The sequence below is a fragment of the Bubalus kerabau genome, chromosome 7, assembly GCF_029407905.1.
Source record: "Bubalus kerabau isolate K-KA32 ecotype Philippines breed swamp buffalo chromosome 7, PCC_UOA_SB_1v2, whole genome shotgun sequence".
NCBI lineage: Eukaryota > Metazoa > Chordata > Mammalia > Artiodactyla > Bovidae > Bubalus > Bubalus kerabau.
In genome coordinates, this window is record NC_073630.1 from 84,020,173 (window position 1) to 84,042,798 (window position 22,626).

Here is a 22,626-nt window from a genome sequence, read left to right on the forward strand (position 1 = left end):
GTTTCCTAGGTGATATGGCTGATGATAGCATCTAAATTGTTCCTTTCTCAAACCACGCAACTTATTTTTGACAAATCCCATATTCTTTGATGCTGACATTATGTGTTCAGTTCAGTTCAATTGCTCAGTTGTGTCCGACTTTTTGCGACCCCATGAACCACAGCACGCCAGGCCCCCATGTCCATCACCAACTCCCAGAGTTTACCCAAACTCATGTCCATTGAGTTGGTGATGCCATCCAATCATCTCATCCTCTATCATCCCCTTCTTCTCCTGCCCTCAATCTTTCCCAGCATAAGGGTCTTTTCAAATGAGTCAACTCTTCGCATAAAGTGGCCAAAGTATTGGAGTTTCAGTTTCTTTTTTTTTTTTTTTTCCTGGTGTTATGACATCTTTTTTTTTTTTAATTTTATTTTATTTTTAAACTTTACATAACTGTATTAGTTTTGCCAAATATCAAAATGAATCCGCCACAGGTATACATGTGTTCCCCATCCTGAACCCTCCTCCCTCCTCCCTCCCGGAGTTTCAGTTTCAACATCAGTCCTTCCAATGAACACTCAGGCCTCATTTCCTTTAGGATGGACTGGTTTGACTTCCTTGCAGTCCAAGGGACTCTCAAGAGTCTTCTCCAACATACATACATACTTTATTTAAAGTAGAGATAAGACCTATTTGTCTTTCTCTGTTTAAAGCATAGAATTTTTCACTTGCTAATATCTTCATAATCTTTACATTGACATAAAAATCACAATTATTGAAAATATACACACAAGAATTTGAGAATGTAGTTGCATTTATAAGATGAAAGTAGTCACACATTTGGAAATACAGCAGCATATCTGGAGTAGAATATTACTGCAAATAATTGTGATTTCATGCTGTTTTGCTGAATGAATATTAGTGAATTAAAGTATGCTGTTATATTCTTTTGTGATATTTTAATAAGGTGCACTTGGAAGTGGTAAAGCTTTTGAATAGAGAATTTTGTTATTTCTTGAATAGTTGATCACATATCTTAATAAGAAACACCTACAAAATGCATTTAGACCTACCTTTACCAAAGACATTTTGTCAAATATCTAAATATCTAAGAGCTTTAATAATGATATTTTGAAATATGTATGTCTACCTATCCATCTATTTAGATACATTTATATCCAATAACTGGTAAGACTCTAGATATTAAGCAGATTAAAAAGACCCAATTTAAATATGAATAAAAATTTCCTTTAAACTTTTAACTAATATGTATTTAATTTTTATAATATAATTCATCTCTTTGTCAAAGTATATTTGCATATTTACACGCACAATCTTATACTTACTACACTGGATTTGAGAAGACATAGAAATTTAAAAATGTGGAAATAAAGGAAAATATATTTCCACTCTTAATCTCAACATTCTAATGCATACTTTCCTCATCATCACATATTGTCCATTTGAAATATATCTATTTCTATATTCACATATAAACATGATATATATGTAAATGTAAATATATATATTTCAGTATAGTCTATTCAAATGTTTAATGAGTAATGTCTAGAATATATCTTGAATGTTGCATTTCGAAAATGATATACAATGTATATTATGAATAACCAAGATGCATGGCATATTACAAATATTTAACTTTTAATATAGGTAAAATTGAACTACTGACATAATAGTTTCAAGACATCTGAAATTTCTCAATAACATATTGAACAAAAAGAAAAAAAATCACTCTCAAAATAATATGTAAAATTCAAGTGTTTGAAATATTGCAATATTCACTTTATAGAATTCAAATATTTTAAATTGTCTTAAGCCAATAGTGTTATGAAAGATTTAATGAAGTAAGAACATCTCATTCAAGTATCAGTCCCTTGCAAACATACTGGATGCTATTTTCAATTAGTGATATCTATAATTTCAATTTTCATTTGCCTCAAGTTTATTACTCTAAATTCAGCTAAATTTTGCTCTTATATATTTTTACTCAAGCCAAAATACTATTGTTTGTGAATTTATGGAACAGAATAGACAATTATCCTTGGTCAAATTTCATTTAGTGAGTTATTATACTGCTTTTCTGTACATGAGATAAGATCACTTATTTTTCTTACAGTATGAATGGAATCATTGCTGATTTCCTATGCATATAAGAATTGAATTTCTTCAGATAAATCTTATGTTTCTTTTTTGCCCACAGAGACATCTGGATACTCATCAGAAGTGTAAAAATCCCAACTAGAAGAAAAAAATAAATAATTATTGTTTCTTTTTTATTTTTATTATGGACATAACAAGTTATGTTTGAAAAAAATAGCTCTTAAAATATTTCCCAAGTGTCATATAGTTCTCTATCAATTTTCCTTATTTATATTGCCTAGCATCATATGCATCCTATCAACATTGCATGGTTGAATAAACATAAAAATATAGAAATTGAAATAATTCTACATTTTTTACACCCCACTGCCACATAATACTTACAAAGAAGAAATTCTTAAAATCCCTTTGAATTTTTCAATAATAGTTTTTCATATGTATATAAAACACTTCTTCTACACACATATATACATATAAGACAAATCATATAAATTCTAGTCCACATTTTTGTACAGTGGAACAAGAATGAATGAAATGGAAATAATATATATCCCTTCTAATAAAATGAGTTTATTACAATTTAACTTATTTGTGTGTTAAAATGACCAGCATTCAAGATGACACATTCATGCCCCCAGCCTTCCCATCTCAGATGGGTGTGAACACTTGAAGACACAGTATGTACAAGTCTGTGTGCATACATGAGAGAGTTTAAAGTGAAGTGTGTTATTACCACTTCTTTTTAACAAAAACTTGTTGCTTAATAAAAATATTTGGACTACATTTTCTAGTTTGGATTAACCACATTTTGGCCTCCCTGGTGGCTCAGTCAGTAAAGAATCTGCCTATAATGTGGGAGACCTGGGTTTGATCCCTGGGTTAAGATGATCCCTTGGAGGAGGAAATGACAACCCACTCCAGTATTCTTGCCTTGAGAATCCCATGGACAGAGGAGCCTGACGGGCTACAGTCCATAGGGTTGCAAAAGAATCACACATACTGAGCGACTAAGTACAAGCATGCAACCACAATTATACAGATATGCATAGTAAACAATGTTTCAATATAATTTTATACTGATAAAAAATCCAAAATAAAAATAAAGGCAAAAAAATCCCATTGCAAACATGCCTAATTTCAGTACTATAGCAATTTGTTCTCAAAAACCACTTCTCCTAAAGGTGTATCTACTTCAATCATTAGTAAACCTAGGTCTTACCTGGCAATGTTTGAGTCATGATTGTGAAACTAATCCATGATCCAATCTGTTAGATTAAAACATAAATTGACAAATATTGATAGTCAATCTAGAAATTTGTTCACTTGTGAACAATTAAATAGGCATTTATTAGGTATTTTAAAAGCTTAAAACAGTGGAAAATTTTAAGTAGAAATATATTTTCCAAAGTTATAATTTCATTGTTAAATATGATAGTGATTAAAAAACTCATAAAACAGTATCATTTTCCTAATAAAATGAAAGACATTATTCCAAATTTTTTTTATAAAATCCAGAGACTTCTCAAGACATTTAACATGCTGTTTATAAAATTTTCTTTAAATATAGATAGATATATGCACAAATACTATTTATTCTGCAGGAAAAATTGTGAGTGAAATATTCTAATTTCCTATGCCTATAACTTCAATTGAAATCTGTATCATAATCTATATTTCTGTCTATGCCTGTATCTACACACTAAACATACATACATATCATGCATAATCTATAATACATGTAAGTACATAAACATATGTAGTTAGTATATTATCAAATAAAGTTCAGTTATACACATGCATATATAACATACCTCATAGGTGTAGTTAGGACATGAAACCAGGAAAAACATCCATGTAAAGGGGTTATAATTTGGACTTGGAAAACAGGCATTATTTCCTTTTAAAAAGTAGAGTACAATGTCAATGATGTTTCATATTTCAAATATAATCACTTATTTATTATATAGTTCTAAATTCCCTACAACTATATATCATATGAAATCTCATCATATATTTATAAAAACCTGTTTTACAAATTATTCAAAAGAGACCCAGTTTCAAATGTCATAAACTTTTGACTCAAAAATATCCTTATAATTTTCTGACCATGTCTACAGCTATGTAGCAGTAAAATCACAGGATGTCACCATAATAATCAATTCCTTAAATTTAAAAATTAAACAATATATAAACATTATTTTCTTTATCATAATAGTTCAGAAGTATTGCCTACTGAGATTAACATTATATTTTAATACTGCTAATGTGTTTTAATAATTGCTTGCCTCTTCTTATTTTCCTTTAGTGTCAAAGAATATATTTTTGGTTGAGATTATTAAATACCTCAAAACTCTCTTTCTGTTAAATTAGTAATGATCCAGAGGGAATTTCATAAGTATGTCATTTATATCAGAGAAGTATGAAAATCTCTCATAAGAGGATTACAGTGTATATCAGAATAGTTAATATTCAGAAAGTGAAAGTGAAGTCACTCAGTCGTGTCTGATTCTTTGCGACCCCATGGACAGTAGCCTGCACCAGGCTCCTCCGTCCATGGGATTTTCTAGGCAAGAGTACTGGAGTGGGTTGCCATTTCCTTCTCCAGGGAATCTTCCCGACCCAGGGATCAAACCCAGGATTCCTGCATTGTAGACATACGCTCTGAGCCACCAAGGAAGTCATATTCAGAAGTACCACACAAATTATTTCTGCTCAGTAATCAGGATTGTTATTTACAACTCTCATTATACTTAGCATATTGTCCTTTATTTCAGTTACTTTTTGCCTTTTGAATTTTTCAAGAAATATTTTGTATAATAAATTCATAATGATATCAAGTTGAACTTTGAGCTGTGACATTTGTAAAAGTAAATGTGAATTATAAAATTACTGTGTATTCATAGCAAGACTTAATTAGATAACAGATCAACTAATCTCTTTTATTTAAATTCTAAAGTCTTAATAAAATGATAATATGCTGTTTTCAAAACTGTAAGGATTGTTGAACGATCAAAGTGAAAAATATATTAGGCAATGTGCAAATTTCATGTACTGTTTATTTCAGGATAAGGATAAATATATATGCCATTTAGTAGAACAGATTCTCTTGGTAACATTTATGTAAACACCTTTCTGTAACATTCATATATTTATCAAAAGAAAGATGATTGAGGAACCTATCCATGTTAACTGACTTTCAGAGGCAGAATGTGAACACAAGGTAATTTGGGTTAAAGCCAGTTTATGTCTGTTCAATTCCTGGAGGTAGTGGAATGATCAGGGTCCACAAATACACATTTCTTCCAGATGTGGTTTGTAGATTAGATAACCAATGTGTCTTATGACACAGAAAAATATATGTATATAGATATTTTGTTCAGTGTGTTGTTTGCTATTAATTGTAATAATATGTAAGTTTAGATATTAGTACCATCCTAAAGATCAGTCCTGGGTGTTCATTGGAGGGCCTGATGTTGAAGCTGAAACTCCAATATTTTGGTCACCTGATGTGAAGAACTGACTCATTTGAAAAGACCCTGATTCTGGGAAAGATTGAGGGCAGGAGGAGAAGGGGACAACAGAGGATGAGATGGTTGGATGGCATCACCGACACAATGGACATGGGTTTGGGTGGACTCAGGGAGTTGGTGATGGACAGGGAGGCCTGGTGTGCTGTGGTTCATGGGGTTGCAAAGAGTCAGACACAACTGAGTGACTGAACTGAACCGAACTGAATCTAATACTTACATTCCTATGAAATGTATCTCAGTGTATAGTTTCTATTTATAACTAATCTTTTATTATATTAAAAGTCTGAAGATTGTGTTACATTACAATGCTGCAGCTACCCAGATTCTTCCCCAGGTATAAAGGGTTTATTCCACAGCTTCTGGATTTACTGTTGGCCGAAAGCCTTTAACTTTCAGCATCCTCTGTGAAGATAATCTGGATGAAGGGAGCAAACTCATGCAAGGTCACACTCACTCTTTGGTTTACCCTTATCCATTATTGGATCAATGTGGCAAATTGATGACTTAATTCAAAACAACATTGATTGTTCAGTCCAGCTTTAGAAGGCCCCTAGGTTCATCTGATACTCTCAATGAAACTGTGTTACTCTCAACTTCTTACCCAGCCATGATTTCTTTCTTTTCATCTATCAAATCACCCTAACACAACTCCTGAATGCAAATCTCTGTTTCAGCTTCTCTATCACAGAAAACTGAACCTACAGTATTTGCCACAAGGAATGGCACCCAAAGCAGATACCAGAATGGCATTTAAGAGTTGAATGACCTACTGACCAGCCTGTGCTGTGTGCCCCATTGTTGATGGCAGGGGCCAAACGAAGAACTGTTGTTACAAGGTAGCCTTGCAAACATAAAACCTTTTATCCTGGTCTACTGGTATTTTATGCTGTTGAAAAGGATTGCTTTATTTGGTCCAATAGAATTTAGTGGTGACGCTATCAATGTTCTTCTTGGTAAAGATAGCTAAAACTGAAATGGATAATTAGCACTTAAAAGCCAACTGTGAAAACTGGAAGGCCCCCTTGGTAGTAAATTGGATTGGCCAAAAAGTTCAATTAGATTTTCTATAAGATGTTATGGAAAACCAAAATTAGCTTTTTGGCCAACCCAGTATGAAGCAGCTCTAATCTGCAATGAGAGAAACGAAGAGTAAGCGAAGACCAGCCCTGGGACTTACTTGCAAGAGTAACCAAGCACCAAAGAACACACAACTCTAATCCAAACCAGGTCTGTTAAGCTAAGTCATCATTCATAGAATATTAGGCAGTACAGATTTTCATGAACTGCCTGAGCTTGTAGAAGTAAGGTGCTCTTCCCTGTTCAAAATTAGCACACTCCCTTAGGGGAGCTAGTGATGCAATCTATAATGCATCTGACTACAAATCAGAAAAATTAACACAGTTCCTTCCTTAAAATTAATACAGAGGCTACTAAATTGCAATAAAATCCCTATCTTCCTCAACCCTCTCTTAACCTGTATGCTATAGTTAGTGTGACAGTACCAAATAATGTACCAGAGGTTGTTGTGACCAAATAAGGGAAGAAAAAAGTTATTCCCCAAGAGTGCTACAGAACCCAGCCAGTGTGAACTAGCATATTATAGGAGAATTTAGCTGTAATTGGATTCTGTTGATGCTGGATAACAGAGAAAGTGAAGTCGCTCAGTTTTGTCCAACTCTGAGACCCCATGGACTGTAGCCTGCCAGACTCCTCTGTCCATGGGGTTTTCCAGGCAAGAATACTGGAGTGGATTGCCATTTCCTTCTCCAGGAGATCTTCCCGACCTAAGATGGAACCTGGGTCTCCCGCATTGTAGGAGTCAAGATATAAAAGTGGATAAGGGGTTTCTGTTACTGGAACACTCTTATGGGATATAGGCATTCAGTTCAGTCGCTCAGTTGTGTCTGACTCTTTGCGACCCCATGGACTGCAGCACGCCTGACTTCCCTGTCCATCACCAACTCCTGGAGCCTACTCAAACTCATGTCTACTGAGTTGGTGATGCCATGCAAACATCTCATCCTCTGTTGTCCCCTTCTCCTCCCACAATCAATCTTTCCCAACATCAGGGTCTTTTCAAAGGAGTCAATTCTTCACATCAGGTGGCCAAAGCATTGGAGTTTCAGCTTCTGCATCAGTCCTTCCAATGAATATTCAGGATTGATTTCCTTTAGGATGGACTGGTTGGATCTCCTTCCTGTCCAAGGCACTCTCAAGAGTCTTCTTCAACATCACACTTAAAAAGCATCTATTCTTCAGTGCTCATTTTTCTTTATAGTCCAACTCTCACATCCATACAGGACTACTGGAAAAAACATAGCTTTGACTAGACAAACCTTTGTTGGTGAAGTAATGTCTATGCTTTTTAATATGCTGTCTAACTGGTCATAGCTTTTCTTCCAAGGATCTAGTGTTCTGCTAAGCTAGTACAAACACATTAACATACACCTGAAGCATGAACAAAGCAACAGTTCTCAGTAAATGAGGGGAAAAAAGTGTTTTGTGATTTCACTGGCAAACAGAAAAAGGTGTTACATTGCTTAGAAAAGTGAAGGTCCTTGGGTAGATAGTCTAAATAAGGCCAAAAGGGAAGTTCCGTTTCCATGGGAGGGAAAAAAATGTTCCCCATTTTTCATATTCCCATAGTATTCCCCATGTTTCATTGGAAAACCTAGAGGACACACCATTTTCCAAAGCTAAAAGAAAGGTGTTAGTGCAAGGGTATCACCATTACTAAGATCAAGGTTGGCTTTCTGACATCCCAGACTGAATTTAAGTGATGTCATCTTAGAATGGGATGACTTATAGTAACTGGGATTAAAAGATTCTTCCCCATCTCCCAAATCAAATCCATTTCTATTTGTGGCACTTCTTATAAGCCAAAATGAATGGGAAGTTCAGAAGTTACTTGATCCACAGAAAGCAAGGCTGGTTATAAGAACACAGTGTTCTGAAAGGTTAGAATTGACGGATACCACAAAATGAATGTCTTAATTTAGACAAAATAAATTTGAGATGAATAATCCAGAGACATGGGGAAGCTAGTTCAATACAAAGTTCCCTATTTCTTTCCCAGGTTTTAGAGTGAAAGGAGTTGCAAGACACTAAACTCATTGATGAAATAACAGTCTGGGACCTCAAGGAGAAAGACTGCAACATGGAAACAACTGTAGATATATAAGCATTCTCATAATCATTCATTAAAATAACTTCACTAAATGATATACTGGCATCAGTTCATGGAACTGTGTACTAGTGAGAATAGACTATCCTAAATTTTAAAGACTGCTACAAGCTCAACATTCAGAAAACTAAGATCATGGCATTCGGTCCTGTCACTTCATGGCAAATAGATGGGAAAACAGTGGAATCAGTGGCCGACTTTATTTTTCTGGGCTCCAAAATCACTGCAGATGGTGATAGCAGCCATGAAATTAAAAGACACTTACTCCTTGGAAGGAAAGTTATGACCAACCTAGATAGCATATTAAAAAGCAGAGACATTACTTTGTTAACAAAGGTCTGTCTAGTCAAGGCTGTGTTTCTTCCAGTGGTCATGGATGTGAGAGTTGGACTGTGAAGAAAGCTGAGTGCCGAAGAATTGATGCTTTTGAGCTGTGGTGTTGGAGAAGACTCTTGAGAATCCCTTGGACTGAAAAAAGACCCAACTAGTCCATACTAAAGGAGATGAGTCCTGGGTGTTATTGGAAGGACTGATGTTGAAGCTGAAACTCCAGTACTTTGCCCACCAGATGCGAAGAGCTGACTCATTTGGAAAGACCCTGATATTGGGTAAGATTGAGGGCAGGAGGAGAAGGAGATGAGAGGATGAGATGGTTGGATGGCATCATCGACTCAATGGACACGAGTTTGGGTAAACTCCAGGAGTCGGTGATAGACAGGGAGGCCTGAAGTGCTGCGGTTCATAAGGTTGCAAAGAATCGAACATGACTGAGTGACTGAACTGACAACCTGATGGCTCAATGGATATATAATCTGCCTGCCATTGTAGGGGATATGGGTTTCATCTCTGGGTTGCAAAGATCCTCTAGAGAAGGAAATGGTAACCACTCCAGTATTTTTCCCTGGGGAATCCCATAGACAGAGGGGTCTGGTGGGCTACAGTACATAGATTGCAAAGAATCAGACATGACTTAGTGACTAAACAGCAACAATAATCATAGTCTACTTCATAGGGCTCATTTCTCAGGCAGTGAATAAATAATTGGAATGTACATAGTTTGTAGTTTGTATATCCACATTGTGCATTGATTTCTTGAGCTTTAGGGCAAGAGCTATGTCCATGGGGAAAACCAAGTGGAAGTGTCTGCAATTGTTCTCATTCTTTGGTAAATATAAACAATCTGCTTCCCAATGGGTGATTAGTGCTACACTGAAGATCCAAAGTATGCTTGAATGGTATTATTCATTATATCATCATTTAAGTCACTTTGCAAGCTCTGCAGAAGCCAGATGTATTTTGGAGGGTGACAGTGGAGTCCTGCAGACTTATATTATCCAACATTGCAATTGATGCATGCATGCTCAGTAGCTAAGTCATATTACTGCCAGGTTTTTTTTTTTTTTTTTTTTTCCCCTTGGTTCTTGGGTCCTTGTAGCAAAGAATTAGACTGACAGACTAGTTACAACTCAAGCAGGCAGGATTTATTAAGCAGGCAGTATTCACTGGAGGTTCTTGCCTCATCATAGCAAAGAATTGTAAGGCACACTAGTTAGAGCTCAAACAGGCAATATTGTTAAGAAGGAGGCATGCTGTACAATCTCAAGACAGGAGAGTGGACCAACTCCTGGAGGAGTGTTCTCGACTCCTTTTGGCTTCCCTTTTTATACTTTTTGTCACTTCCACTTGGTGGTTCCTAGGGCTTGACTGGCTATTCCCCAAGCAAATTAGGGCTTCTACTGGTGACCAGTCAGGGAAGGGAAGGTAAATAGAGTGTTCAAGGCCAACCCGGGAAAGAAGCCTGTTTGGGTGTGTTTTCAGGCCTGAGGTTCTCACTGTGGCTGTGGTTTTTCTTGGGCTTTTTCTCTTTCTTTCTTTGTCCATTTCATGTTTGTTTGTTTGTTTTAATTTCTTTGTTACTTTCAAGGGCTTTCTAAACTGCTACTTCTTCTGAGTGCCATTTTGAACTCTTTTTTTCTACTCTAACTACCTAATACTACTAAGGTAGATTAACCCAGCCTTGGGTCTATGGATATAGACTCTGAATGTTTAAAAAATGTGTTTTTCCATCTCTATAAAAAAGGGAGGTCAGAATAGTTTACTTTCCTTTAAAATGAGCAATAGCACAGAATTTCAGTTTTTGTTGTTGTTTTTTCTAGAATTATTACTCCCACCCTTTACCATAAAACAGTCCAAGAAGGCTCAGGCTGGGCATCTCATTGAAAATCACTGTATCAATAACATTATGCTATTCATACTGAATGAGTAAGTGGCTAGTATGTTAATGGCCTTTTTATGACATTTGTGGTCCACAGAAAACATGGGGTTTGCTAATAAACACTACAAAGATTTAGGGGCCAAACGATTGTGGGGCATCCTCTCCAAAACAGAGAAAATATAGTGCAGCGTGTACCTCCGATCATTAAGAAGGAAGCAAATTGTCTTACAGGGCTTTTCCAGTTTGGCAGGTAGCATATTACACACCAAGGAAATCTTTGAACTGTACACCATGGAGCACAAAAGCTATGAAAATTTGGTAGGATTCAAGGTAGAAAATTGCAGCTGTTTCAAGTTTTATTGTAAGCACTCCTGCCCTTGGACTTATAATCAGATAGATTCTACATATTAAACTTATCAGTGATGGAAAAAGTTAAGGTGTGGAACTTATATATAACCTGCTGTTATATAATGATGTAAAAAGATGATATTTTGCCTCTAGCATTTGGACATCTCATGATATTCTCTCAACCCAAGAACAAGGGCCATACCCATGTCCTGATAAGATCCCTTCAGGTGAGTGTCCACATCATGCCATATATAACCCTTGAAATGTTAATTGTGCCAGTTGATAGTGGAGGGAATCTAGAAGTTTGTGAAGAAGAAAACTGGTGCAAATCAGTTGTTAGACGAAGGCCATGTACAGCAGTGAAGGCTGTGTAATTTCCCACTAATGTCTCTCTTTTAAATTTCTACTGGTAGCAGAAAGCTTTTGAGTAGTATACCCTCTGAAAGGATGGCCTTGACAAAAGAAAGCTGCCTTATCCAAGATAATTTCCTCATTCTCAGGGAGCCCCAAATCCAATCTAAATTTTTTCTAGTCATTCCAGCTTAGGCTAATTCAGAATAATTGCCTTAGTTTCAGATAACCCAACAAAAATGGCTGAGACCATCCTCGAGATAGCTTCACAGCTCAGTTTCCTACTTGGCATAAATTTGTCTCTCTCTCTCTCTCCTTTTTTTTTTTTTCCAGTACTTTGTAATAAGATTTTAAAAGCTTGTTCTATATGAAATCGTTGTTTCCTGGGGAACACATTTTGTAGATCTTGCTTAAACAGTCAGTAAGAGATAGTCCCCATCCATTATTCATGCCTACAGCATATCTAAGATATAGAGATATTAGTATAAATTCCAATGAATGCATAAGTGGGGTAATAAAATCTGGAAGCAACAGAGACTCAATTAGAGCCGACACAGAAACTGAGAGTTGGATAAAAATTTTATGTAAGGAAAAAGAATGCAGTGTGTGTGTGTGTGTAGATGTCTATATTTCATGATCAGAAGAGGTTTTACTCTCAGAAACGGTCTGAGACTTGATATTATTGGAGCACTAAATATAGAGAAAGGACATGCAATGACTTGAGAGTAATGAGTCCAGAGGTTCTCATCTTAGAAGACAAGGCTTCCAAGAAAGAAGATAATACTTGAAGGCTTAGAGGGGAAAGAAAGACAGATACATTTCCAGGAATTAAGAAATTTAGAAAACAAAAGAGTATATAGAGAATCAAAAGACACAATGAAACATCTCATGTCCTCCAGAGCACACTTTATCCTTTAGAGACTCCACTTCATCACCACATCTGTGAAAACATTTGTTATTTCTGCTCAAGAACAATCCATACACTTAAAATGAACATAATTTGATCAATATTCACATAAATATTTTATCTGAATAAAATATAAAGCAAGAATTTTCCCCAAGTGATAAAATGAATCCTCTCCAAAACAAAAGAGAAAAATTTTAACATACAGAAGCATTTGCAGATAACAGAGAATGTAGCTATGAGGAAATCCCAGAACTCAAAAAAGATATGTATATAACAGGAAGGAAAAGGAGTTGATTGTTTTCAAGAATTAAATTGTAGAAAAAGAAAAAAAAAGTAATATGAGTGGAACATATTTCAGTTTGCATAAGGGTGGAATGATCAATAGAATAGTGGATATTTAGTAGATGAACAAAAACAGTAAAAACAAAAAAAAAAAGAATGAACAAAAAGCTAAATATTGAAAGTGATAGAAATATAAAATAGAAGCAGATGTAACATGTGCACCCCACCATCTTCTCACCATCCACAATGTAACAAATCAAATTTAAACTATAATGCAAGAATAATAATACAAGAAAACTTTCTAGAACTTAAACAAGACATGAGTCAACCAACTAAAAGACTACATCATGTCTCTGGGAAAACTGGGCTTCCTGGTGGCTCAGATGGTGCTGAATCTGCCTGCTATGTGAGAGAAACAGGTTTTATCCCTGGGATGGGAAGATTCCTTTGGAGAAGGAAATAAATGTCTACCTGCTCCACTATTCTTTCCTGGAGAATTCCATGGACAAAGGAACCTGGTGGGTTACACTCCATGGGATCATACAGAGTCAGACATGATCTGGAATTATCAGCTCTAAGATACATCCTACAAAATTCAGTACAAAATTAATATACTTTAGTGATAATGAAAAGTGTTCTGAGTCTCAAGGCAAAAGACCAAGCCAATTAACCAAGGAGAGATTGCATTGGCTTCTGACTCGGCAAGAGCAACATACAAAGCAAATTAAAGAGTGGAGTAAAGAAACACACACACAAGTCTTCCTCACATGAACTTTTTCAGAGTTTGAGAATGTGATGATTTAAAATTTTAAAATAATGACAGCATATTCCAGGTGAAGAAACTTGAGCAAGTCACCTTGTTAGAGCCTCAGAGTAAAGAATAAACTTTCTGATAGTCATAGGCTTGTCAATGTTGATATTTTTATAAAATTGCATTGTGATCTGCTTCTATGCTTAAAAAAAAAAATCAGACGATCAGAAGTTTTTCATCTGGACTTCACATACTTCAAAAGAGAAACCAGTAGATCTATGTATTTGGGTCAAATGAAAATAGTATTTAATCTCTTTTGTTAAATGTAGGCTTTACTTCAATACAAATGCAGACAACAAACCATAATAGTATTTGCATTATTATGTTAAATTTTTTTCTGCAAGAGAAAGTACAGATAGTTTCAAGTCATATTCAGTTGTTTTATATATCCAAATGTATAATTTGCTATAATAAACTCAATCAAAAAGTTAGTTATTAAAATATGTGAATATTATAATAAAACAGTTATGTTATTATATATTATATATAGCTTTTTATATGTTCATAGATAGTCTAATATAAATTTTCTTTGTAATTTTATGAATTATGTGAAAAAAAATTCTGGAACATATTTCATATATCTACTTCTCCAGCCTGCTAGAAACTTTCAAGAAAAAGTTAGGAATTTCAGGTCGATGTCAAAACAAACTTGAAGACACAAACACACTTGCAATTATAATGAAAACATGAAACTCAAGTGTTGACTACTGCTATTTTAAATTACAATTAAATTATGTACAATGTAAAATAAGTCATTGTGCTATAATTGAGCCTGAATGAGAGTATTGATTTACCAAAAATACCTTTAAATTATATAGACACTCTGTGTGTTCAATCACTCAATCATGCCCAACTGTTTATGACCCCTATGGACTCTAGCCCACCTGGTTTCTCTGTCCATGCAACTTTCTAGGCACTGTAAATATTTTCAAATCTTTTAGCAAAATACTAAATTCAGTGTTCTCTCAGGTATTGCTATTCCACTGCCACTAAATTTGTCAAAGAAGACTCACTTTTATTGAAAAAGCTTATGATTTTTTTTTCAATCATGTTGGATTGTAACAGTTATTGTGCAAACCAGATTAAGATTGAAAGTTAAGCTAAGAAATTTGGATAATCATCAATGGATTTCACACTTCTTTACATCTTAATCATGTTTTTTTTTTTAATGCTTAAAGAAAGTATGTGTGTGTGTGTACATGTACACTTCATTTTAGAGAAACCATAATTAGGAACTATAATTTAGTTCAAATATTTTGAAAAATTAGACATAATAAAACAAGAATTGGGAGCACAAACCTTAAATGTTTCCAACCATTGTTTTAAAAAATAATAATTAGCATAATTCACTCTGGAGAAGATTTAAAAAGTGACTAACCTGTGTGATTGGGATGAGCCAACACTACATTGATGAAATGATTTCCAGCTTCACAAATCTGCAAAACATTTCAACATTTTGGTGTGATATACTTGGGTCTCTTTTAAAAATATATTTTTAAATATTCAAATATCCATGTAATATATTCTAAAGACCCAAAAGTATACTATAAGTGTAAGAAGAAGAGATATTGTATTATAACAGTGAAAGAAGCTGTTGTAGACATATATAGAATCAAAGGAATGAGTCACATTGAGGTAGAGATTTTGAAGATATCCTCAACCCCATTAGATAGCTATGTTCAGATTGCCTTGCCAATCAGGTCCTGTTGATTATCTGTTCTTTATTTGATACAATGGATATATTTTTACAGCACCAATAGACAGGTCTTATCACTGAAGATAGATTTGGCATAGGTTTATGTATTCTGAATTTGCTAACACAGTAGCAACCTTTCCACTGCAAGGGTAGTAGTATGGTTCCCAGCTGGTCTCAGCTCAGTTTAGAAAACCTAGAATAAGCAATACTTCCCCACACAGGCACTTGTTGTCTGTCTGTCACCTGACTCTTTAGTCATGTACACTTCACTAGTTGTTCCTGTTTAGCACACTACAGTGGAAACAGTGACAGACTGTTTTTTTGGGCTCCAAAACCACTGCAGATGGTGACTGCAGCCATGAATTAAAAGACGCTTACTCCTTGGAAGGAAAGTTATGACCAACCGAGATAGCATATTAAAAAGCAGGGACATTACTTTGCCAACAAAGGTCCATCTAGTCAAGGCTATGGTTTTTCCAGTGGTCATGTTTGCATGTGAGAGTTGGACTATGAACAAAGCTGAGCGCCAAAGAATTGTTGCTTTTGAACTGTGGTGTTGAAGAAGAGTCTTGAGAGTCCCTTGGACTGCAAGGAGATCCAACCAGTCCATCCTAAAGGAGATCAGTCCTGGGTGTTCATTGGAAAGACTGATGCTAAAGCTGAAACTCTAGTACTTTGGCCACCTCATGCAAAGAGTTGACTCATTGGAAAAGACCCTGATGCTGGGAGGGATTGGGGGCAGGAGGAGAAGGGGACGACAGAGGATGAGATGGCTGGATGGCATCACCGACTTGATGGACGTGAGTTTGAATGAACTCTGGCAGTTGGTGATGGACAGGTAGGCCTGGCATGCTGCAATGCATGGGATCGCAAAGAGTCAGACACAATTGAGAGACTGAACTGAACAGAACTGAACTGATGACCTGCTAAGAAGTTTGACTGTTAATATCTTCTGGGTTAAAGATGTTTGAATTTGCCACATGTATCCTCTGAAGATAATCCCTTTGTCTGTCATATACATTTGACAATTTAATGCAAAGTATGTACTCAAGATATAAGTATTATGTTATTTATAGTAGGTTATGTTATCCAAAATTTTTGTTGTTTAGAGTATCCAACTTTTCATATTAATGTACCCCATAAATTGCACACTCTTAACTCAGTGGCTTTAATGCTAAAATCTTTTGCAATATATCTGATCTTTTTTTCTTTCAACAATTTCTGAATGCATTTCTTCACATATACTAATAGTCATATAGATTTTATTTTCTGGGTGACTTTAACATAACTGGTATATAATTCTACTCTGTAAATTTTAGGAAAGAAATAGATTGAAAGTGAAAACAAGACTCCATTTATCATCACCTAGAACTGTTGTACAAAAAGTCATTTGAAATAATCAGCTTCAACAGATTAATTCTCATAGAAGAATAATATTAGCAAATATATCAAATGTATTAAAATATTTGAAGAGTTAGAATATCATGATTGTTAGCAATCATATTTGTGCATAAAAATAATTGCAGAAAAGACTTCTAGTTTTTTATTTTACCACTAGAAAGACAAAGCTAAAAATTGAATTTTCAGATTATTATTTTATATTTGAAATGATTTACACATTAATGTGATTAAGCTTGTAGGCTTTATGCTAGATGGACCTGTGTTTGAAACCTGAGTCCTTTGTTTTTCATTGTTAGAGATTAAATGATTTAGATTTATTCTACATTGATTGCACTTCTCTAAGTTTATGGGTCACATAGTTTCAGCATTACAAAACATGTAATTACCAAATTTAATGTTATATTTGTCTAAGTTTTAGGTAGACTACTACTAGAGCAGCCTTGTAGCACAAGGCCATAACTTGTATTTGGGTGTCTTTAACCCACCACCACCATGATCACCCCCAAATATATAATATACTAACATAAGAAATATGAGAGAAGAGAATTTTAAAACTCGTAAATACACCGAATTTTTTTATTTTGCTATCTACTAATGAAATATTTTTCTATATATATATTGTATGGGAAAAATCAACTCTATATGCTTAAAGATGCTTACTTTACCATTAATTCAGCAACTCTATTGGAATTTAAAGAACAGTTGTAATATTCGTAGTTTTTACCTTAAGCACTGGTTTTCAAAGTCTAGGCAATGAATCACTCCAATACATACAGGTATCAAAGCTAATAGATTGAAATAAAAGTATTTGATTTAATTTCTTCTTGGGTCAGCAATAAGATTAGGAAATTCAGTCAGTGCTATAAAACTCAGTATATAGTTTTATCACTGATTAAAATTTCAGGGCACATTAACTTTGAGACATTGGAATATTTCTCAGCATGATTCACATATTTCTCCTGAGTTGATTCTTCCCTAAATTAAATATTTTCATTTGGCGTACTATATGTTAACACAACAATTTCATAAATATTAGAGCTTGTGGGAGTTGCTAATAGTAGATTTTATTTAGCACTACTTAAATTGCAAATTATTGTAGATAATAAAATATGTGAATACTATCTACTTTGAGCCATTTATGGTTCCTAAGTAGAACATATTATGAAGGAAGTTGTAGACAATCATAAATAGTAAGGAAACACTGTCCAAATATATTTACATAAATTATACCCAAATATTATATACAAAAGAAGCATGATTTTCTTCACTATAGTAATATAAAAAACAAATATGAAAATATTTGTTGGGTTGCTCATATACAAATTGATAGTTTGCAACAATTTTACTTTTTTTCAAAAAGTTTAATATAACTAAAATTAAGTTTATATATTTTAAACAACTTAAAGAAAGAGAGATAAGCAACTCACAGATATTACCAGAATTACTGTAGTTGTGAAGAACAAACTGGCCTAGATTTTAAAATTGTACAACAGTCTGAATATACTTAATACTACTGAACGGTACTCTAAAAATTGTTTTTACCACAATTAAAAGAAGACACTAGGTAGAGTGTTCTAAGTGAGAAAGAACATTAGAATGATAAATAATAAAAATTCAAAGACATATCTGAATGCTTATAGGTGGCTTAAATTTAAAAATATTCATGTGTGCTTTATTTTATATAAATTTATTGACTACTTGTTGCTCACACTAGCATTCATTTAAAAAATAGCACGGTGTTGAATGATTTAATAGTTCACTCTCTTCTTCAGAATTATCATTAGGTGGATAAATATTAAATATGAAATTTCAAGCTCGTAGAATAGAAAAAATATATTTTTACATAGAAAAATCATCTTTAAAAAATGTTTTCATTCAAAACATTTTTAATGAAAACATTTTTACTTTCTTCAGCACCCTTTGTACTCTCAGTTCATTGAGATTTCCATTTTATTTTTAATCAGCACAATTAAACATTTAACAATGTACAGTATGGGGAATGTTAAATTTTAATAAAACATGAAGAACCTTGGTTAATATATTAGAAGTGACATATTATGCATTATATTGTACTCCATAGAGTTTTCTGAAAATGCAGGCGTGTGTGTGCATGGTTAGTCATGACTGATTCTTTGCAACTCCATAGACTGTAGCCCACAAGGCTCCTCTGTCCATGGTATTTTCCAGGCAAAAATACTGGAGTGGGTTGCTTTTCTCTACTCCAGGGGATATTCCTGATGACCCAGGGGTGATGGAAGTTACATCAGCTGTCTTGGCAGAAGGATTGTTTACCACTGAGCCACCTGGGAAGCCCAAACAGGACTATCCCAATTAAATCCCGTTGTTTCCAGGCTGAAAGATGTGATTGATTCAGAATATACAACATTTCATCCTTAAGATTCTTATTGTTTAGTACTAGGTGAAGTATCCCCTTGACTTTATCTGCAGTTTCACTCTCTGTGGTTTCAGTTACCTACAGTCAACTGTGGTCCAAAAGTATTAAAAAGAAAATTCCAAAATTTAAAAATTCATAGATTTGATGTTGTCGACCATTCTGAGTAGCATGATGAAATCTCAGGTCATTCTACTCTGTTTGGACATTCTCTTAGTGTGCTTAATTTATAAATTAAATTTTGCCATAGGTATGCTGAGAAAAAATGCATGGTATGTATAGGGTTCTATATCATGATATGTGATGTTCTATATCATCTATATCTCTGATATATGAGATCTTAGACATTCAACGAGGGCCTTGGAATGTGTAACCTATAGATAAGGGGAGACGACTATATTGTTCCTCAGCATGTTGGCATTGTGGCGAATATGCCAGTGGTCAATGAGCAAAAGGGTCGAGGGAGATCAACTTTCTGGGATATATAGTTTATATATTATTCTCCTAACAAGCTTCATCATGTTAAGCAGTCTCAGCTTTAAATAGTGAAAGTGACGTATACACAGGAAAAAAAAAGAAAACACTATAATACAGAATTTATTGCCATCAGCTAGTCAGGCTGTCACATTGTGAAAGTAAAATCCTTTTAGTTTCCACAGTAAAAACAAGCAGTCTTTATTTTATGACTGCATAATATTTTTATAAGATAAATATAATCTATCTTATTTCTGCATACATGTTATCCCTACAGTTTTATATGTATTATTAATTATTGGCAACTCTAATATTTTATAACTATCAAGCAATTTGATAGTCATTTTACTAATTGATTTGAAACACAGAATCAGCTAAAATGTTTCTATCACTTATAAGCTTGACTTCAGATATTTTTATTGTCTATTTATAATGATGATAATAAAATAATTATAATTTTGTTATGTTTATTTTTCCTTAATATATATTTCAAGAATAAAGAAAATTCAGGATAAATAAATAATTAGAAAAAGTTTCACCTACAAAATATATCAATGCCTCTGATCTTGGGAATTTAGCTTCCTATTTTTTTTTCCTCTTTGAAGTGTTCATTTCTACTTTAAGGGATAAGACATTATCACATACATTGTAAAACTGTATGACAATATAAGCTAATATTATACTGTTTCAGCAATCATGAAGTCTTTTAACTTATGATAATTTATATTACTGTGATCATAAAATTATATAACTTTATTCTAATTCCTAATCTCTACTCTTTTATTATGAAACTGACTTATATATTAGTCCATTCATAAAAAAAGGATAATATGCATGTATTTCAGAAGAAATGTATTTGATATATTAATTATTAAAATATTTATATATATATATATAGTTGAAAATTATGAATGCCAACCTATAATGTTTTCATTGAGTTAATTTTTTAAAGCAATGTAAAATACACAGCAAAGTTGAGGAGAAGTTACAGAGATTTCTCATACATCCCCTTCCCCTGTATATGCATAATCTCCTTCTTTAGCAACACCTCCCAGCACAGTGGTACATATATTGTATTTGATGAACCTGCATTGATACATCATTATTACCCAGTGTGCACAGTTTACATTACAGTTTGCTTGGTGTTGTACATTCTGTGGATTTGGACAAATGTATGACATCTATGATTCCCACATCATATAAAGTATTGTCACTTTGCTCTGTACTTTATCCTTCTTGTTCATCCCTCTCTCTCCAGCTCCTGGAAACCACTGACTTTTTTTTTTAAGCTATCACTACAGTTTTGCCTATTTCAGAATGTCATAGAGTTAGAATTACATGATATATATGAGTTTTTCAGATTGGTTTAAATATACCTTTAAGATTTAAATATACCATTAAGTTTTTCATGGATTGATAGCTCATTTCCTTTTAACATTGAATGCTATTTCATTGTCTGGATGTACCACAGTTTATTTATCCATTCACCTATTGAAGGCTAACCATTACTGCTTCCAAAATTTGTCAGCTCTCAAAAAATCTGCTTTAAACATCCCTGTGCAAGGTTTTGCATAGAGATATGTTTTCAACTCCTCTGGAGAATACTAAGAAGCATGATTTCTGGATCACATGGTAAAAATAAATTTAGTTTTGTAAGAAATACCAGTCATTTTTAAATGGCTTTACTGTCCTCATCAGCAGAAATGATAGTTCCTGTTGTTCCACATCCTCTCCAGCATTTGATATAATTAATGTTCTGGATTCAGGCTATTCTAATAGAAATATTAGGACTTCCCTGGTGGCTTAGACAGTAAAGCGTCTGTCTACAATGTGGGGAATCCAGGTTCGATCCCTGGGTTGGGAAGATCCCCTGAAGAAGGAAATGGCAAGCCACTCCAGTACTCTTGCCTGGAAAATCCCATGGACAAAGGAGCCTGGTAGGCTACAGTCTGTGGGGTTGCAAAGAGTCAGACACAACTGAGTCACTTCACTTCACTTCATTTCAATAGGAATATTATGATATCTTATTATTTTAATGTGCATTTCCTTGATGAAAATGATGTGGAGCATCTTTTCATATGCTTATTTGTAATTGCTATATCTTCTTAAATGAAGTGTTGGTTAAAGTCTTGGTCCATTTTTTACTCAAGTCGTTTTGTCTTTTGTTAAGTTTTAAGTGGATTTAAAAAAAAATACTTTGGATAACCATTTTTCATCAGATGTGCCTTTGCAAATCTTTTTTCTAGTCTATGCTTGCTATCTTATTCTCTTGATATTGTCTTTGCAAATCAGTTTTATATTTTAATAAATTAGTTTTTCAGTTATTTCTTTCATGGATTGTGTTTTGTTTAGTGTTTCGTTGTCAAGTCTGTGATCCATTTTGAGTCAATTTTGTGATAAGTGTAAGTTCCAGGTCTAGATTTTTTTTTTTTACCATGTGTATATCTAGTCATTTCAGCACCACTTATGACTATCCTGGCTCCATTGTATTGTTTTAGCTGTAACAAATATACTTTACTTCTGAAAATGAAAAACTAAAGGGTTTTAAATGAAATATAAAACATCATACTTATATTATTGTATGATAAAATGATACATTTGCTAGTTATTTTATTAATTTTTCCATGAATCTAGTATTTTATTCTATAAAAATGCCTATGACAGATGATATTTTAAGTCAGTAAATTGTAACTCAAAGTCTGATTTTGGAATATATTTAATGTTTAAAAATAGGATATCTTTATTTCTCTGACACATCTCATTACCACAATTTTGGGGATATCTCCATTTTTTTAATCCATAGAGCTTTTATGAAATACTGTATAACATAATAGTATACATATATACAATAAGAATATAGTGTAAGAATAGCACAATAAAGTAAAATTTTTAAAATGAATATATTTTACACATAGTAACTATGTAGTTCATTATT

At 33.8% G+C, this 22,626-nt stretch overlaps 1 protein-coding gene across 2 annotated transcripts in view; it reads right to left on the reverse strand.

Moving 5' to 3' along the window:
- Window positions 1–435: 435 nt before the first annotated feature.
- Window positions 436–22,626, reverse strand: part of TECRL (trans-2,3-enoyl-CoA reductase like) — a 145,723-nt gene continuing 123,532 nt past the window's right edge. Inside the window, exons 9-12 of one of the 2 annotated variants that reach the window (XM_055588686.1) lie at window positions 15,107–15,164; window positions 3,912–3,997; window positions 3,320–3,365; window positions 436–2,238 (exon numbers count right to left, since the gene is read on the reverse strand). In XM_055588686.1, the coding sequence (XP_055444661.1) occupies window positions 2,111–2,238; window positions 3,320–3,365; window positions 3,912–3,997; window positions 15,107–15,164 (318 nt within the window). In that variant the 3' untranslated portion in view covers window positions 436–2,110. The remainder of the gene's footprint in view (window positions 2,239–3,319; window positions 3,366–3,911; window positions 3,998–15,106; window positions 15,165–22,626) is intronic. The other variant, XM_055588687.1, reaches the window with a different exon arrangement.